This window comes from Oncorhynchus gorbuscha, linkage group LG02 (assembly GCF_021184085.1).
Source record: "Oncorhynchus gorbuscha isolate QuinsamMale2020 ecotype Even-year linkage group LG02, OgorEven_v1.0, whole genome shotgun sequence".
Lineage (NCBI taxonomy): Eukaryota > Metazoa > Chordata > Actinopteri > Salmoniformes > Salmonidae > Oncorhynchus > Oncorhynchus gorbuscha.
The window spans coordinates 53072373-53088305 of record NC_060174.1 but is presented as its reverse complement, the minus strand read 5'-3'; the positions used below and the strand labels follow the sequence as shown (position 1 = coordinate 53088305).

The window sequence follows — 15933 nt, the reverse complement described above, 5'->3', positions numbered from 1 at the left end:
GCTTTTTGCTCTAGAGACAGTTCGCTCATTGTAAGAGGACATTTCATCTCTGCATAAACAAGAAAACTATATTTCTCCACAGCCTAATATGTGAGACTAAATTATTCTCCCAAATTGTGCAGTTATCTTATCTGCCTCTAGGTGGCATCCACACGCGGTGTGAAATATACAAAGATCACAGAGAACATGATCAATGTCAAATCAAATGTATTTGTCACATGCTTCGAATACAACAGTTGTTGAATACAACCTTACAGTGAAATGCTTACTTACCAGCCCTTAACCAACAATGCAATATTGGACACCATTATAATTCCTTGTATGCCAATGTTTCACATGATCAATATTAATGTTCTACATGCCATTGTATCGAAACATGCATTTCACAAACTACGTTGTAATCTCTCAGAAGTTACATTATCCTTGCTCAAATACGTCTCACACAACCAATGACCAATAGACAGTCAAACAATAATTAATAGGGCAAATGTAGACATCGCACACTGTCCTGGGTCTTTGCTTTAATCGATGAAGACCTATCCAAAATTATAATCATTAGACCAAAAAATATCTAAATGAAATAAAAAGTAGACAAGCATTGTTATCTGTTGTCATCCCCGTGAACTCTGGATCTACTGCCCGTCATTCTGTTGACCTTTCATCAGTGGTAGAAAAGTACTCAATTCGCATACTTGAGTAAAACTAAAGATACCTTAATGGAAAATGAGTCAAGTAAAAGTCAGTCACCCAGTAAAATACTACTTGAGTAAAAGTCTAAAAGTATTTGGTTTTAAATATACTTAAATATCAAAAGTAAATGTAGTGTCTAAAATATACCAAAAGTAAAAGTACAAATAATTTAAAACTCCTTATATTAAGCAAACCAGATGGGACAGGGTCACAATCCAACACTCAGACATCATTTGTGTTTCGTGAGTCCGCCAGATCAGAGGCAGTAGGGATGACCGGGGATGTTCTCTTGATAAGTGTGTGAATTGGACCATTTTCTGTCCTGCTATGCATTCAAAATGTAACATGTACTTTAGGGTGTCAGGGATAATGTATGGAGTAAAAAGTATATCATTTTCTTTATGTAGTGAAGTAAAAGTAGTCAAAAATATAAATAGTAAAGAAAAGTTCAGATACCCCCAAAAATACTTAAGTAGTACTTTAAAGTATATTTACTTAAGTACTTTACACAATTGCCTTTCATTGAACCTGACCTTTAACCTTCTGGCTGGGCTCTGTTCCCCTCCCTCTGTGACCTCACTGGAGTGCCGGGCTGCCTCAGAAAGGTCTTCTCTGTAACCAGAGTAGGTTGACCGAAAGGTCAAGGGATGTGGTGGTCTCAAACCCCTCTGGACACTGAGCTATATTTAACCTCTGGGTAGACATTTACCCCTTAAGAGCTGCACTAGGAGGGGAGTAGAGGGGTGAAAGAGGATAAGGTTCACCGTGAGATTAACCATGACATTCATGTTGCTGACTCCAGCCCGCTAGTTCAGATACAATACAGAGCACCCCCCTTGTAAACCGGTTGGGGAACCCTGGTTAACAAGAAAGAAAGAGAACATAAAACAATTCCACAACTTATGTCAGTTTTCACATTTATGTTGTAATTTAGTAAGTATAATACTGTTAGATGGATTACTATGACACTGTTACTTTTGTGAAGAAAATAACCGCCATATCCTTTAATGGCTGACTATCACCTGAAGTCCTTGTGCAATTCTAGGTCATTTTTCCCTCAATGCCGACTGAGGAGAGCAGGCGACCTTGGATTGTGCTCCCAGTGACCCTTGCTTATTTATCTCAACTGTTCTGTCAATATTGATCCAATTGGCATCTGGAACAATTAAGAGCGGCTTTAGTGAACATCAATAGTGAAGAGGCGACTCTGGGATGCTGGCCTTCTTGGAAAGAGCTCCTCTGTCCAGTGTCTGTGTTCTTTTGCCCATCTTAATCTTTTATATTTATTGGCCAATCTGAGATATGGCCTTTTCTTTGCAACTCTGCCTAGAAGAATCAGTAGAATCAGCTGCAATTCTAACACGTAAACACAACTCCCATATACAGGCATGGTATATCTCACACGTGCACAGACACACAGAGAGTGACAAAAGAGAGGCTTGTTTCATCCCGGTAGTTTTATTTGGTTGGTGGTGAAGAAAATCGGATCATTTGTATATCCAGCTGCCTTGACAAGCACAGTACAGAGCCGTAGTTCCAGTTCAGCTCATAATAACTATATAGGCCTTTATATTTATATAGTACCATCACAGCGGAGTTTGGGCCACTGAGGCTTCAGTCCAAAGCCACATCTCCATGTGGCTTTGGACTGAAGCCTCAGTGGCCCAAACTCTGATTTTAAGAAATCATCATTAACCGTGACAAAACTGAGCAGACATTTAGGGTGCACAGAACATTGATTGTAACCATCAGTTACTTACAGGTCAGGTTTTAACCCAAAACATAACATTCGAAAGTGCCATCAGATTTTTTTTTTACGTGAGCGCCCAGACAATTCCAATGTTTATAACGCTTTTAGTTATTAACATACAAAACAGCAGGTACAGTGCAATTGGCAGTGTGTTCAAACCCACTGCCTTTCTTCAGACCTGGTCCTACCGATACCAAACAGACACACCTTTCATTGAGGGAGACACGCATCCGTGCACTTCCGGTTAGTTTTGCAACTAAATGGCTCTGGCCAACTCTCGCACACACTAAACAAAGAGTGCAATGGTGGAAATCAACCTGCTCACAATTTCAATCACTTTCTAAAACATTAACATGAAAAGAGTGTGAATAAGACAAGAAACATCGATGACATAGTACAAGCCATGACTCCTCCAAATTCGACATCATACCAGAAACTTCTCCCGTGCAAACAAATCATTTTTATTGGAGGCCAAAACGAGCTTCGATTGGCTTTTCAACTAAGCTACTGTACATAATTGATCCTGCCTAAAAGGCTTCATTTGTACCATCAATAGTAAGACTTTAGGGGAGAACAAGGACGGGTATACAGAAGGTGGGATTGGGGGTTGGGGATGTTAAAGAAGGGCACACAGGACTCTTTACAAGGTGAGCTCTTTCTGTACGCCCCATAGGGTCTCGGCGCTGTTTCTCAGCTGCTTCTCCTCCTCGGGCTTCAGAGTCATGTGGATGATGTCGGTCAGACCGCTGTTTCCCAGCACGCAGGGCACGCTGAGAAACACCTCATCCTTCACACCGTGCATCCCCTGAGAAAGGGAGGGGGATGGATGGAAACAAAGAGAGAAACTGGTTAAGGGCCGAACACAGCTGGAGTGTTGCTTTGGGTGGGGTGGACGGAGGGGCATGTGTGTACATGAGAGGTAGGTGTGTGTATGTGGAGGAGGGTGCGTATTAGCATGTGTGTGCCAACTTAATCCTTACATCTTCAGTCTTAACAAGCATTGTTTACAGTGTATGCTTTGGCATATAGATTGCCTGTCGGTTTGAGACTAAAAACAATATTAAAAGAAAGACTTTACTCCTAGTCTACAACCACAGGCAATGATAGAGGACGCAACATTGCATCTGTCCCATTTTGGCAGATGGACTCCGGGCATATGGTCTTCTTACCTTGACCAGGGTGGATACAGGGTGGACTTTATGGAGATTCTTCAGGATGCTCTCAACCAGGTCAGCGACGGACAGGCCGATAGCCCAGGAGGTGTAACCCTTCAGCTTGATGACCTCATAGGCACTATATGACATAGAGTGAAACGAGGGGAGGCGTTAGAGGGGAACATCCAAGATACAAACATACACTACATGACCAGAAGTATGTGGACACCTGCTCGTCGAACATTTCATTCCAAAATCATGGCCATTAATATGGAGTTGGTCCTCCATTTGCTGCTATAAAAGCCTCCACTCTTCTAGGAAGGCTTCCACTAGATGTCAGAACATTGCTGCGGGGCTTCCATTCAGCCACAAGAGCATTAGTGATGTCGAATACTTATTTATCCGTTATTTTACCAGGTAAGTTGACTGAGGATACGTTCTCATTTGCAGCAACGACCTGGGGAATAGTTACAGGGGAGAGGATGGGGATTAATGAGCCAATTGTAAATTTGGGATTATTAGGTGACCGTGATGGTTTGAGGGCCAGATTGGGAATTTAGCCAGGACACTGGGGTTAGCACCCCTACTCTCACAATAAGTGCCATGGGATCTTTAATGACCTCAAAGAGTCAGGACACCCGTTTAATGTCCCATCCGAATGATGGATGTTCACTGCCCTGTGGCATAGGGATATTTTTTTAGACCAGAGGAAAGAGTGCCTCCTACTGGCTCTCAAACACCACTTCCAGCAGCATCTGGTCTCCCATCCAGGAACTGACCAGGACCAACCCTGCTTAGCTTCAGAAGCAAGCCAGCAGTGGTATGCAGGGTGGTATGCTGCTGGCAACTGATGTTGGGTGATTACGCCTGGCTCACAGTCGGCATTCCAGTTCATCCCAAAGGTGGTTGATGGGGTTGAGGTCAGGGCTCTCTGCAGGCTAGTCAAGTTCTTCAACACTGATCTCGACAAACCATTGCTGTATGGACCTCACTTTGTGCACGGTGGCCTTCCCCAAACTGTTGCCACAAAGTTAGAAGCACAGAATTGTCTATAATGTCATTGTTTGTAGTAGCATTAACATTTCCCTTCACTGAAACTAAGGGGCCTAGCCCAAACCATGAAAAACAGCACCAGACCATTTTTCCTCCTCCACCAAACTGCAGTTGGCACTATGCATTTGGGCAGGTAGCATTCTCCTGGCATCCGCCAAACCCAGATTTGTCTGTTGGACTTAGTTCTTGTCAGACTGTTCTTGTCTTGACTTTGCTTCCAGAGGCATTTTGGAACTCAGTAGTGAGTGTTGCAACCGAGGACAGAACATTTTTTACGCACTACGAACTTCAGCGGTCCCGTTCTGTGAGATTGTGTGGCCTACCACTTTGTGGCTGAGCCATGTTGCTCCTAGACGTTTCCACTTCACAATAAAAGCACTTACAGTTGATAGTGGTAACTCTAGTAGGGCATACATTTCAAGAACTGACTTGTTGGAAAGTCACTGAGTTCTTCAGTAAGGCCATTATGCTACCACTTTTTGTCTATGGAGATCGCATGGCTGTGTGCTCGATTTCACACACCTGTCAGCAACAGGTCTGGCTGAAATAGTTGAATCCACTAATTTGAAGGGGAGTCCACATACTTTTGTATATATAGTGTATATTACACATACACACCTTTAAACACATCTATATAACCGATATGTGGTCCTTCTGTAGCTCAGTTGGTAGAGCATGGCGCTTGTAACGCCAGGGTAGTGGGTTCGATCCCCGGGACCACCCATACGTAGAATGTATGCACACATGACTGTAAGTCGCTTTGGATAAAAGCGTCTGCTAAATGGCATATATTATTATTATTATATGTGTAACCTTCATAACACTTTTACACTCACACACCTTTAACCTACACCTCTAACATAACCCACACCTCTTTAACCTATAAGATAGGTATAACGTTCATAAAACATTTAAAACAACCATCTAATTTTTGGGGAAATATGGGTAGTTTTTCCTATTGTAAATGCTAAAAACCATTAGTGGAAGATATACACTAAGTATAGCAAACATTAGAAAGACTTTCCAAATAATGAGTTGCACCCCCCTTCTTTTGCCTTCAAAACAGCCTGAATTGGTCGGGGCATGGACTCTAGAAGGTGTCGAAAGCATTAAACACAGGGATGCTGGCCCATGTTGACGCCAATGCTTCCCACCCACAGTTGTGTAAAGTTGGCTGAATGTCCTTTGTGTGGTGGACCATTCTTGATACTGTTGGGTTCTGAGAATATTAAATATAAGTATTCATGTCACTGAGGGAGAGAGGTTAATGTATAACCTTTACATTATGTCAGGATATGTTATTGTTAGCCATCAGGGATCCTATTGGAGGGAGCCTCTGGGAGGAGAAGAGACACAGTCTGGTACCAGTCACCATGACAGCCGTAAGTTGGGGAGGAGTGAGGACCTTGGGCCAGAGGTCAGGTCAGATGAAGTGAGGAAGAACACCAGAGATTCTGGGTTCTAGCCCAGGCTCCGTCGCAGCCAGCCGCGACCGCGAGGTCCATGGGGCGGCGCACAATTGGCCCAGCGTCATCCGGGTTAGGGAGGGTTTGGCCGGCAGGGATATCCTTGTCTCATCGCGCACTAGTGACTACTGTGGTGGGCCGGGCGCAGTGCACGCTGACCAGGTCGCTAGGTGTACAGTGTTTCCTCCGAAACATTGGCTGGCTTCCGGGTTGGATGTGCGTTGTGTCAAGAAGCAGTGCGGCTTGGTTGGGTTGTGTTTCGAAGGACGCATGATTCTCGACCTTCGCCTCTCGCGAGTCTGTACGGGAGTTGCAGCGATGAGACAAGACAGTAACTGCTACCAATTGGATACCATGAAAAGGGGGGTAATAAACATAAAAATATCCGTGCTTTGTGTGAATATGTTTTTGTCGGTTCAGCTGTTCAACCTTCTGGGATGAATATACTTAGTTTAAGATTTCATAGTGTCCGTTGAGTTCTTACTCTGATAATTGGAACCTAACAATACAGATGGGAAACTGTTGAGTGTGAAAAACCCAGCAGTGTTGCAGTTCTTGACACAAACCGGTGGGCCTGATTTTTTTCTCACCCATTCACCCTCTGAATGGCACACATACACATGATTGAAGTGACATCAATAAGGGATCATAGCTTTCACCTGGTCAGTCTATGTCATGGAAAGAGCAGTGTAGCTTTCTGAATGTGTTGTATATTTAGTCTATTTTGAAAACAGCAGGGACAAATGCCATTAATGTAGTTATAAAGTGGGTTGTGAATTACAAGTAAAAACATGTAATTAATGGTAATGCCATTACAGTCTACAGCATTCCATAACAACAAGGACTTAATCATTGGCGTAGTCAGTGCTTACTGTGTTAGTCCAGCATGTTTTCCAAATTCCTTCCTCCATTACACCAAAGTCCATTAGATTTTATTAGGCCTGTAGTAATTAGTAATTTAACTCTACCTCAACCATTGTGTTAATGATGTATACAGTATAGACTGATTCATTTGGAGTTCAACTCTATGGACCAGTTTCCATATTAAGCCGAACCCTGGACTAAAAATCTATTCCAATGGAGATTCACCATCGAGTATGCTTTTTAGTCCAGGACTAGGCTGTGTCCATGAAACTGGCCCTAAAAGCAGAGTATTTCCAAGTATAACAGGCTGCAAGTTCACTACATCAGGTTTCTAATTATATAAATAATACAGTCGTGGCCAAAAGTTTTGAGAATGACACGAATATTCATTTTCAAAGTCTGCTGCCTCAGTTTGTATGATGGCAATTTGCATATACTCCAGAATGTTATGAAGAGTGATCAGATGAATTGCAATTAATTGCAAAGTCCCTCTTTGTCATGCAAATGAACTGAATCACCCCAAAACATTTCCATTGTATTTCAGCCCTGCCCCAAAAGGACCAGCTTACATCATGTCAGTGATTCGCTCGTTAACACAGGCGTGAGTGTTTACGAGGACAAGGCTGGAGATCACTCTGTCATGCTGATTGAGTTCGAATAACAGACTGGAAGCTTCAAAAGGAGGGTGGTGCTTGGAATCATTGTTCTTCCTCTGTCAACCATGGTTACCTACAAGGAAACACGTGCCATCATCATTGCCTTGCACAAAAAGGGCTTCACAGGCAAGGATATTGCACCTAAATCAACCATTTATCAGATCACCAATAACTTCAAGGAGAGTGGTTAAATTGTTGTGAAGAAGGCTTCAGGGCACCCATGAAAGTCCAGCAAGCGCCAGGACCGTCTCCTAAAGTTGATTCAGCTGCAGGATCGGGGCACCACCAGCACAGAGCTTACTCAGGAATGGCAGCAGGCAGGTGTGAGTGCATCTGCATTCACAGTGAGGTGAAGACTTTTGGAGGATGGCCTGGTGTCAAGAAGGGCAGCAAAGAAGCCACTTCTCTCCAGGAAAAACATCAGGGATAGACTGATATTCTGCAAAAGCGATTGGATTGGACTGCTGAGGACTGGGGTAAAGTCATTTTCTCTGATGAATCCCCTTTCCGATTGTTTGGGGCATCAGGAAAAAAGCTTGTCTGGAAAAGAAAAGGTGAGCTTTACCATCAGTCCTGTGTCAAGCATCCTGAGACCATTCATGTGTGGGGTTGCTCCTCGGCCAAGGGAGTGGGCTCACTCACAATTTTGCCTAAGAACACAGCCATGAATAAAGAATGGTACCAACACATCCTCCGAGAGCAACTTCTCCCAACCATCCAGGAAAAGTTTGGTGACGAACATGCTGCCTTTCCAGTATGAAGGAGCACCCTTCCATGAGGCAAAAGTGATAACTAAGTGGCTCGGGGAACAAAACGTCAATATTTTGGGTCCATGGCCAGGAAACTCCCCAGACCTTAATCCCATTGAGAACTTGTGGTCAGTCCTCAAGAGGCGGGTGGACAAACAAAAACCCACAAATTCTGACAAACTCCTGCCATCAGTCAGGATGTGGCCCGGAAGTTAATTGACAGCATGCCAGGGCGAATTGCAGAGGTCTTGAAAAAGAAGGGTCACTGCAAATATTTAATCTTTGCATCAACTTCATGTAATTGTCAATAAAAGCCTTTAACACTTATGAAATGTTTGTAATTATACTTCAGTATTCCATAGTAACATCTGACAAAAATATCTAAAGATACTGAAGCAGCAAACTTTGTGAAAATTAATATTTGTGTCATTCTACAGTAGTCTCTGAGCTCTGCTTTACCCAACCATTAGGGCTACCGAGTGGTGCAGCGGTCTAAGGCACTGCATCTCAGTGCAAGAGGTGCCACTATAGTCCCTGATTTGAATCCAGGCTGAATCACATCTGGCTGTTATTGGGAGTCCCATAGGGCGGCGCACAATTGGCCGGAGTAGGCCGTCATCGTAAATAAGAATTTGTTCTTAATTAACTGACTTGCCTGTTAAATAAAGGTTAAATATTTTGTTTTTAAATAAAACCATTGTGTTCATTAAGCATGAAACGGAAGAAAACGAGCCAAAAAAGGAAAGAGTACTATATGAATGGAGTACTATATGAACTTCTCCACTAAGTAACGCATTTCCCGTTGCAAACATTTTTAAAAGGGTGATCCCTGATTAACATGACCCTTGATAAGTAAAGATAAAGTTGAACATATAGCCGATGTGTGTTTCTAAGACTCACCCATTGACCACCATCTTGTGGACGTGCTTCCAGTCCTCCTTGTCTGCGTCTGTGCCCATGTCTGGGTTCAGGCCCTTCAGGGAAACACCGGCAACATTCACACCACTCCATACGGGCACTGGGAGAAAGAGAAGAGACAGGCATCCAGTCAGTCTGTCATAGACACAGTACCAATGTATGTGAAAGTCTTCCACAATATTGTAATCAGACAGACGGGTTCCGGTGTGGAGTGTATTTGAAGCCATAGCCTACATACCGCTGGAGTCTCCATGCTCTCCAATGATCCAGCCATGACAGCTGGATGGGTGAAGGTGTAGCTTCTCGCCCATCAGGTGGCGGAAACGACCAGAGTCCAAGTTGGTGCCGGAACCGATGACGCGGTGACGGGGGAAACCACTCAGCTTCCAAGCCACGTAGGTTAGGATGTCAACTGGGATGTTGGAAGAAGGGGGGTGACAAATATTAGCACAATCTGAGTTAACAAAACAAACCCTAACCTTTACCCTATCCTTAACCATATCACTAACATTATGCCTAAAATTATATTTTTTCTTTTCAGAAATGTTCACTGTATAGCCTATATTGACTTTGCAGATGGTCATACAGTGGGGAACGAAAGAGAGGGGAGGAGGGGTGAAGGAGTGACACATTTTATAGGAGTTGTCAGCAATAGGACCGTGGAGTTGTTAATGGTAATGTAACCTGACCCTGATCATGGAAAGCTACAGGAATGAGCAGGCTTTTGTTCCAGCCCAGGACTAACATTATTCAAACCTATCAATCACTTATCACTCATAATGCTAGGGTAATGATCAAGTCACTAGACGATGTTCAACTGAATTACATTCACTTCCACTTTTCTATTTATTGCACTCTCCATCTGTCTACCTTTCTGTTCTATTGCTCTCTCTCTCTCATCCCTCTCTCTCTTTCTCTCCCTCCTTCTCTCTTATCCCTCTCTCTCTTTCTCTCCCTCCTTCTCTCTTATCCCTCTCTCTCTTTCTCTCCCTCCTTCTCTCTTATCCCTCTCTCCTCGTACCAGGATTGGAGACAACCAGCAGGATGGCGTTGGGGCTGTACTTGACGATCTGGGGAATTATGAATTTGAAGATGTTGACGTTGCGCTGCACCAGGTTCAGTCGGCTCTCACCCTCTTGCTGACGAGCACCGGCTGTGACCACCACCACCTTGGAGTGGGCAGTCGTACTGTAGTCTTGAGTGAGATATAAGATGCATGTTAACCACACACAAATGCAACCTAGTGTTCCGAAGCACCCCCGCAACAAGTGTGTGTGTGTTTGTATGTGTGTGTGTGTTTGTATGTGTGTGTGTGTTTGTATGTGTGTGCCTTTGTGTGTCTGCTCACCTTGTGCGTGTATGTTTGTGTGTGTGCACAACTCGTTTGTGCATATGTGTGTTTCAGAGTGTGTGTGCATAAGTTTATGACTCTTCACTCACCCTTGTCGCCCACGATCTTGTGAGTCTTGCAGAAGAGGCTGCCATGCTGCAGGTCCATGACCTCACCCTTTAGTTTATCTTCCATCACGTCAATCAGGCACAGCTCATCGCACAGGTCCTGGTCAACACATGCAAATCAGGAATATTATGGTTCAGGAATATACTCTATATAGACAAGTATATGGCTATACTGTACATAAGGGGCTGGTTTCCCGGGCACAAATTAGGGCAAAATCTTGGCATAAAAAGCTATTTCACCGTTGAAACTGCTTTTTAGTCCCGGACGATGCTTTATTTGTGTCCAGGGAAACTGTTCCTGCTCTATTTTACTAAAACATTTAATGGTGGAATGATCATTATTTAGTAGTACACTTTGTAGTTTTTAACAATTTAACCTATATGAAAAATTAGTTCTCTAAAAATGCATTTTCACTGTGTTTTATTTTGACAACTGACCAGGCCCATCTCACACGTAGAGGCCTAAAACCATTTCCCTCCAGTCCATTTTCTCATTGATACCAGTCTCATGCCAAATAGGCCTATTAAACAACTGGATAAAATAACCTTCTACTGATTGGTTATGACACAAGCCCTGGAAAAAACACACTGGCAGCCCACCAGTTACCTCTGGCTCACTCCACTCAGATCATCTCGGCAGACTTGACATGCACAGCTCTCAGCAGAGGTCTATTTCCTGTCAGCCGTTGTTTCCTCACTGGCTTAGTTTGCATCCCTAATGGCACTCTATTCCATATTTAGTGTACTACTGTTGACCGGGGCCCACATGGTGTATGACAATACATTGAGTGTACGAAATATTAGGAACATATTCCGAATATCAAGTTGCACCCTCTTTTTCCCACAGAAAAGCCTTAATTCGTCGGAGCATGGACTCAAGGTGACGACAGCATTCCAAGGGGATGCTGGCCCATGTTGAATCCAATGCTTCCCACAGTTGTGTCAAGTTGGCTGGATGTCAACTTGTGTGGTGGATCATTCTTGATACTCATGGGAAAAACTGTTGAGCATGAAAAACCCAGCAGCATTGCAGTTCTTGACACCGGTGAGCCTAGCACCTACTACCATAACCCGTTCAAAGGCACTTAAATCTTTAATCTTGCCCATTCACCATCTGAGTGGCTTAAAAATCCTTCTTTAACCTGTCTCTTCCCCTTGATCTATACTGATTAAAAACCAACCCGCTGGGAACAGATGTCAGTTCAATGTCTAGTTTTGATTTACAAAAATATAAATATAAAGTGGTGGTCCCATGTTTCATGAGTGAAATAAAAGATCCCAGAAATGTTCCATATGCACAAAAAGCTTATTTCTCCCAATTATTTTGCACACATTTCTTTACATTCCTGTTAGTGAGCATTTCTTCTTTGCCAAGATAATCCATCCACCTGACAGGTGTGGCATATCAAGAAGCTAATTAAACAGCATGATCTTTACACAGGTGCACCTTGTGCTGGGGACAATAAAAGGTTACTCTAAAATGTGCAGTTTTGTCACGCCAGAGATGTTTGGGATGCTCTGGATTGACGTGTTCGACAGCGTGTTCCCGCCAATATCCAGCAACTTTGTACAGCATTTGCGGAGGAGTGGGACAACATTCCACAGGCCACAATCATCAGTCTGATCAACTATATGTGAAGGAGATGTGTCACGTTGCATAAGGCAAATGGTGTTCACACCAGATACTGGTTTTCTGATCCATTCCCCTACCAGTTTTTTAAAGATGCATATCTGTATTCCCAGGTATGTGAAATCCATAGATTAGGGCCTCGGGAATTTATTTCAATAAACTGAGTTACTTATATGAACTGTCACGCAGTAGAATCTTTGAAATTGTTGCGTGTTACATTTATATTTTTGTTCAGTGTACATTTGCTTGAGTTGTCAACTAACGTGAATTTAACATGAAATCAACAACAAATGTCACCACGTCATTGGATTTATTGTAGATTGAAATGACATGGTGACCAAAAAAGATGAGACGCCCTTATGTTGATTACTTTTGCGAATCCAATCAGTATCCCCTGTCGATTCAACGCCATCACATAGATTTTGGGGGGTTGAAATGACATGGAAACAACTTTGATTCAACCAGTTTTTGCCCTGTGGGAAGTGCCTACTGGCACTGTGGTCGGATGCACAGTCCAATTGAAATTAGACAACGCACATAGAAATGAAGAGGCCTATTTATTTAAAAAAACATATTGTCCCGAATGGGAATAAGGGTTCCCCATTCCATGTCCAATGCCAGAGCAAAATCTAATATTTGAAAACATTGTACAGAAAGGCCAAGGACTGCAAGAGCAGGAGTGGGAACGGGAGTGCCCGATAGCCATTTTAGTCAGAGCTGGACGCGGTATTGGGTGACCATCCCAACACCCATCCGTTGTTCGTTCTAGACAGTGCTGTGTCAATATTGAGGGAAAGCTGCTGAGCGCTTTATCAACTTTTTTTGGTAATGTGAATAGTCTAATTCAGTTGCTATATCAGATATGAAAATAATATAGCGGTACAAAGCCTTTAGATAGTATCTCTTATCTCTTTACTTTTTTCACATTTTGTTAAAGCCTGAATTTGAAATGGATTAAATTAAGATTTTTGCTTACTGGCCTAACCACAATACCCCCATAATGTCAAATTGTTTTGACAAATTAAAAACAAAATCAAATGTCTTCAGTCAATAAGTATTCAATCCCTTTGTTATGGCAAGCATAAATAAGTTCAGGAGACAAATGTGCTTAACATGTCACATAATAAGACTCACTCTGTGTGCAATTACAGTGTTTAACATGATTTTTGAATGACTACCTCATCTCTGTACCCCACACATGCAATTATCTGTAAGGTCCCTCAGTCGAGCAGTTAATTTCAAACACAGATTCAACCACAAAGACCATGGAGGTTCAGGCACCTTTTGGCAGATAGGAGTAATTGAATATGTGAAAAAAGGAAGCCTGTACAAAATAAAAAATATTCCAAAACATAAATCCTGTTTGCAAAAGGGCACTAAAGTAATACTGCAATATTTGCCTATGTTAAGCTTTTTAAAAAGTACAAAGTATTTGTAAGGTGTTTTGCCTGTTTTAAAATATGCTTAAAATGCGTAAAATATAAAAAACAATTATGATTGTTTTAAATTGTGGTTAGGAAATAAAGGTAGACATGGTTTTAAAAAGGTAGTGGTAATATTTCATTCAGTACAGAAATGTGTAGGCAGCTTAACTTACCCTAATTTACCCCATGTGCCAAAAGACTATTATCTTTTCAAAACTGTAATGTTTACCCGAATTCTGATTTATTTCTAGGGATACAAAATCCTGAAATATATGTATTTGTATTTGTTTGAAATAATACTATATTTCCCTTGACGGAGTGATGCTGAATGTAAAAAAATGTCTCTCCTTACCGCACTCTCTCCTAAATTGTAGAATATGTCCAAACTGATGAGTAAAGGCACATTGCTTTCTGTAAGCATGGCTGCTTTTAGTTTGACACTAGAGTTAGAACAATGGAGCTAATGGCCTGGGTCATGTTCATTAGGGCACGCAACAGATTTGTTTTTTGTATTTTGTCATATTGGACACGTACATGCAGTTCCTCTCTGTTTAGGTACGTATTCTTCTGTTTGGTGCCAAATGAACACGACCCTGGACATTGTGTCCTAGTCATGTCTGTCTAACTTCTTATGTTCATTCATTTTCATGCACTTTACCTAAACACCCCTTAGCTCTGTCCTCTATCTCCCTCATTCCCACTACCCACTGCCGCCACAATTCACACTGTAACACCTAATACCCCTGTCACTCTGGTTAAAAGTCTGACACCCTTTCATTCCACCCAAATCTCTTATTCTGACAACAGTTACTGCAGTTTTTTGTAAGGGGTTCCCCCCACCCCCTCCATTCGTCTCACCTTGAGTAGGACGCTGACTGCGGAGGCCATGCCAACCATGCCAACGCCAACAACTGTCACCTTGCTCCGGGAGCCAACAGGCTCACCAGCCAACACATGGGTGATCAGCTTCTCCTTGGTAGTCATCTGAAAGACAGAGAGAGAGAGACAGAGAGAGAGAGAGAGAGAGAGAGAGAGAGAGAGAGAGAGAGAGAGAGAGAGAGAGAGAGAGAGAGAGAGAGAGAGAGAGAGAGAGCCCAGCATAAAATCTTTATCTCCTATTTGACCGACAGCAACACTGGGTCTCCATAGCAATGCCTATCTGGTGTCATAACATGGGCGCTATTTATACTTCCTGGTTCGGGGAGAACGATGGTAAAGGGCCAGTTTAGAATATGACATTAAATTGATGACACAGCTACAACAGCATTCAGCTATTTTAGGCTCCAGATTTCCACCCTGTTAGGATCTTGTATTCATTATTGGTTGTTCCACCACGTTTTATTTTTGCTTAATACCCTGTTGTGCTTCAATTCCATCTTGTTAGGTCAGTATCAGGATAATCAACGAGAGGCTATGCGTTCTCTGGAGAATAATGAACCATGTGGAAGGTGTGCTCCACGACGCTCTAGCGAAGTGGAACTAACCTTCCACGGAGTTGCATTATTTTCCAGAGAAAGTATATCCTCTTGTTTGATTATCCCTTACTAAAGATTTGCTAGTTTAGCTAACCAAACCATCAGTCTTAGCTTTCTATTATGAGCATCTAATTCAACAATGTCAATAATGTTTTCAAGTCGACTTTTGCTTTCAAAAGCAGCTGAATAGAACATGTAAGAATGAACTAAAGCCATTTAATTCTACCGTGCTGATATAGCGTGCATTATAGGGAAATAGAATGCCCTTCAAGCCAATCAGAATCAAGTATTCAACAATGCCTGGTATAATTAAGCAATAAGCACACAGGATGTGGTATATGGCCAATATACCACAGCTAAGGACTGCCTGAGCTTGACCACTAAAAGTGCTAGAATACCCCCCAAAAATGTAACTGTTTTGAGGTCCAAAAAAGGCAGGCAAAGTAGGAATGACCCATCCCATTACTTGATCACAAAATCTGATGCCTCACCTTGAAGGTTTAGTGAAAGTGATGTGGAATCAACACTGAGAAGCGAGTTGGAATGTCTTCGGCTGGCCTCTTCTCCCCTGGCTGGATGCAGCTTTTCTGCAGCAATGGAGCACATGGGGAGGTTCACGGTATTTAAATAGCTTAGGGGTGCCCGG

General features: G+C 42.6%; 1 protein-coding gene across 1 annotated transcript; it reads right to left on the bottom strand.

The window, feature by feature from the left end:
• Window positions 1-2880: 2880 nt before the first annotated feature.
• Window positions 2881-15933, bottom strand: LOC124004174 (L-lactate dehydrogenase A chain-like). The gene is made up of 8 exons (XM_046312948.1): window positions 15779-15933; window positions 14671-14796; window positions 10741-10858; window positions 10322-10495; window positions 9539-9712; window positions 9283-9400; window positions 3610-3733; window positions 2881-3245 (listed from the first exon to the last, which is right to left on the bottom strand). The coding sequence occupies exons 2-8, from the start codon at window positions 14794-14796 to the stop codon at window positions 3081-3083; spliced, it is 999 nt and encodes a 332-aa protein (XP_046168904.1). The 5' UTR covers window positions 15779-15933; the 3' UTR covers window positions 2881-3080.

Excerpts from the sequence above, each read along its gene's own strand:
- LOC124004174 (XM_046312948.1), bottom strand. The coding sequence starts at position 14,796 with ATGACTACCAAGGAGAAGCTGATCACCCATGTGTTGGCTGGTGAGCCT. Across the intron at positions 10,859-14,670 it reads CAGTCAGCGTCCTACTCAAG|GACCTGTGCGATGAGCTGTG; the intron begins GTGAGACGAATG and ends TGTGTTGACCAG. Across the intron at positions 3,246-3,609 it reads CTGTATCCACCCTGGTCAAG|GGGATGCACGGTGTGAAGGA; the intron begins GTAAGAAGACCA and ends TCCCTTTCTCAG.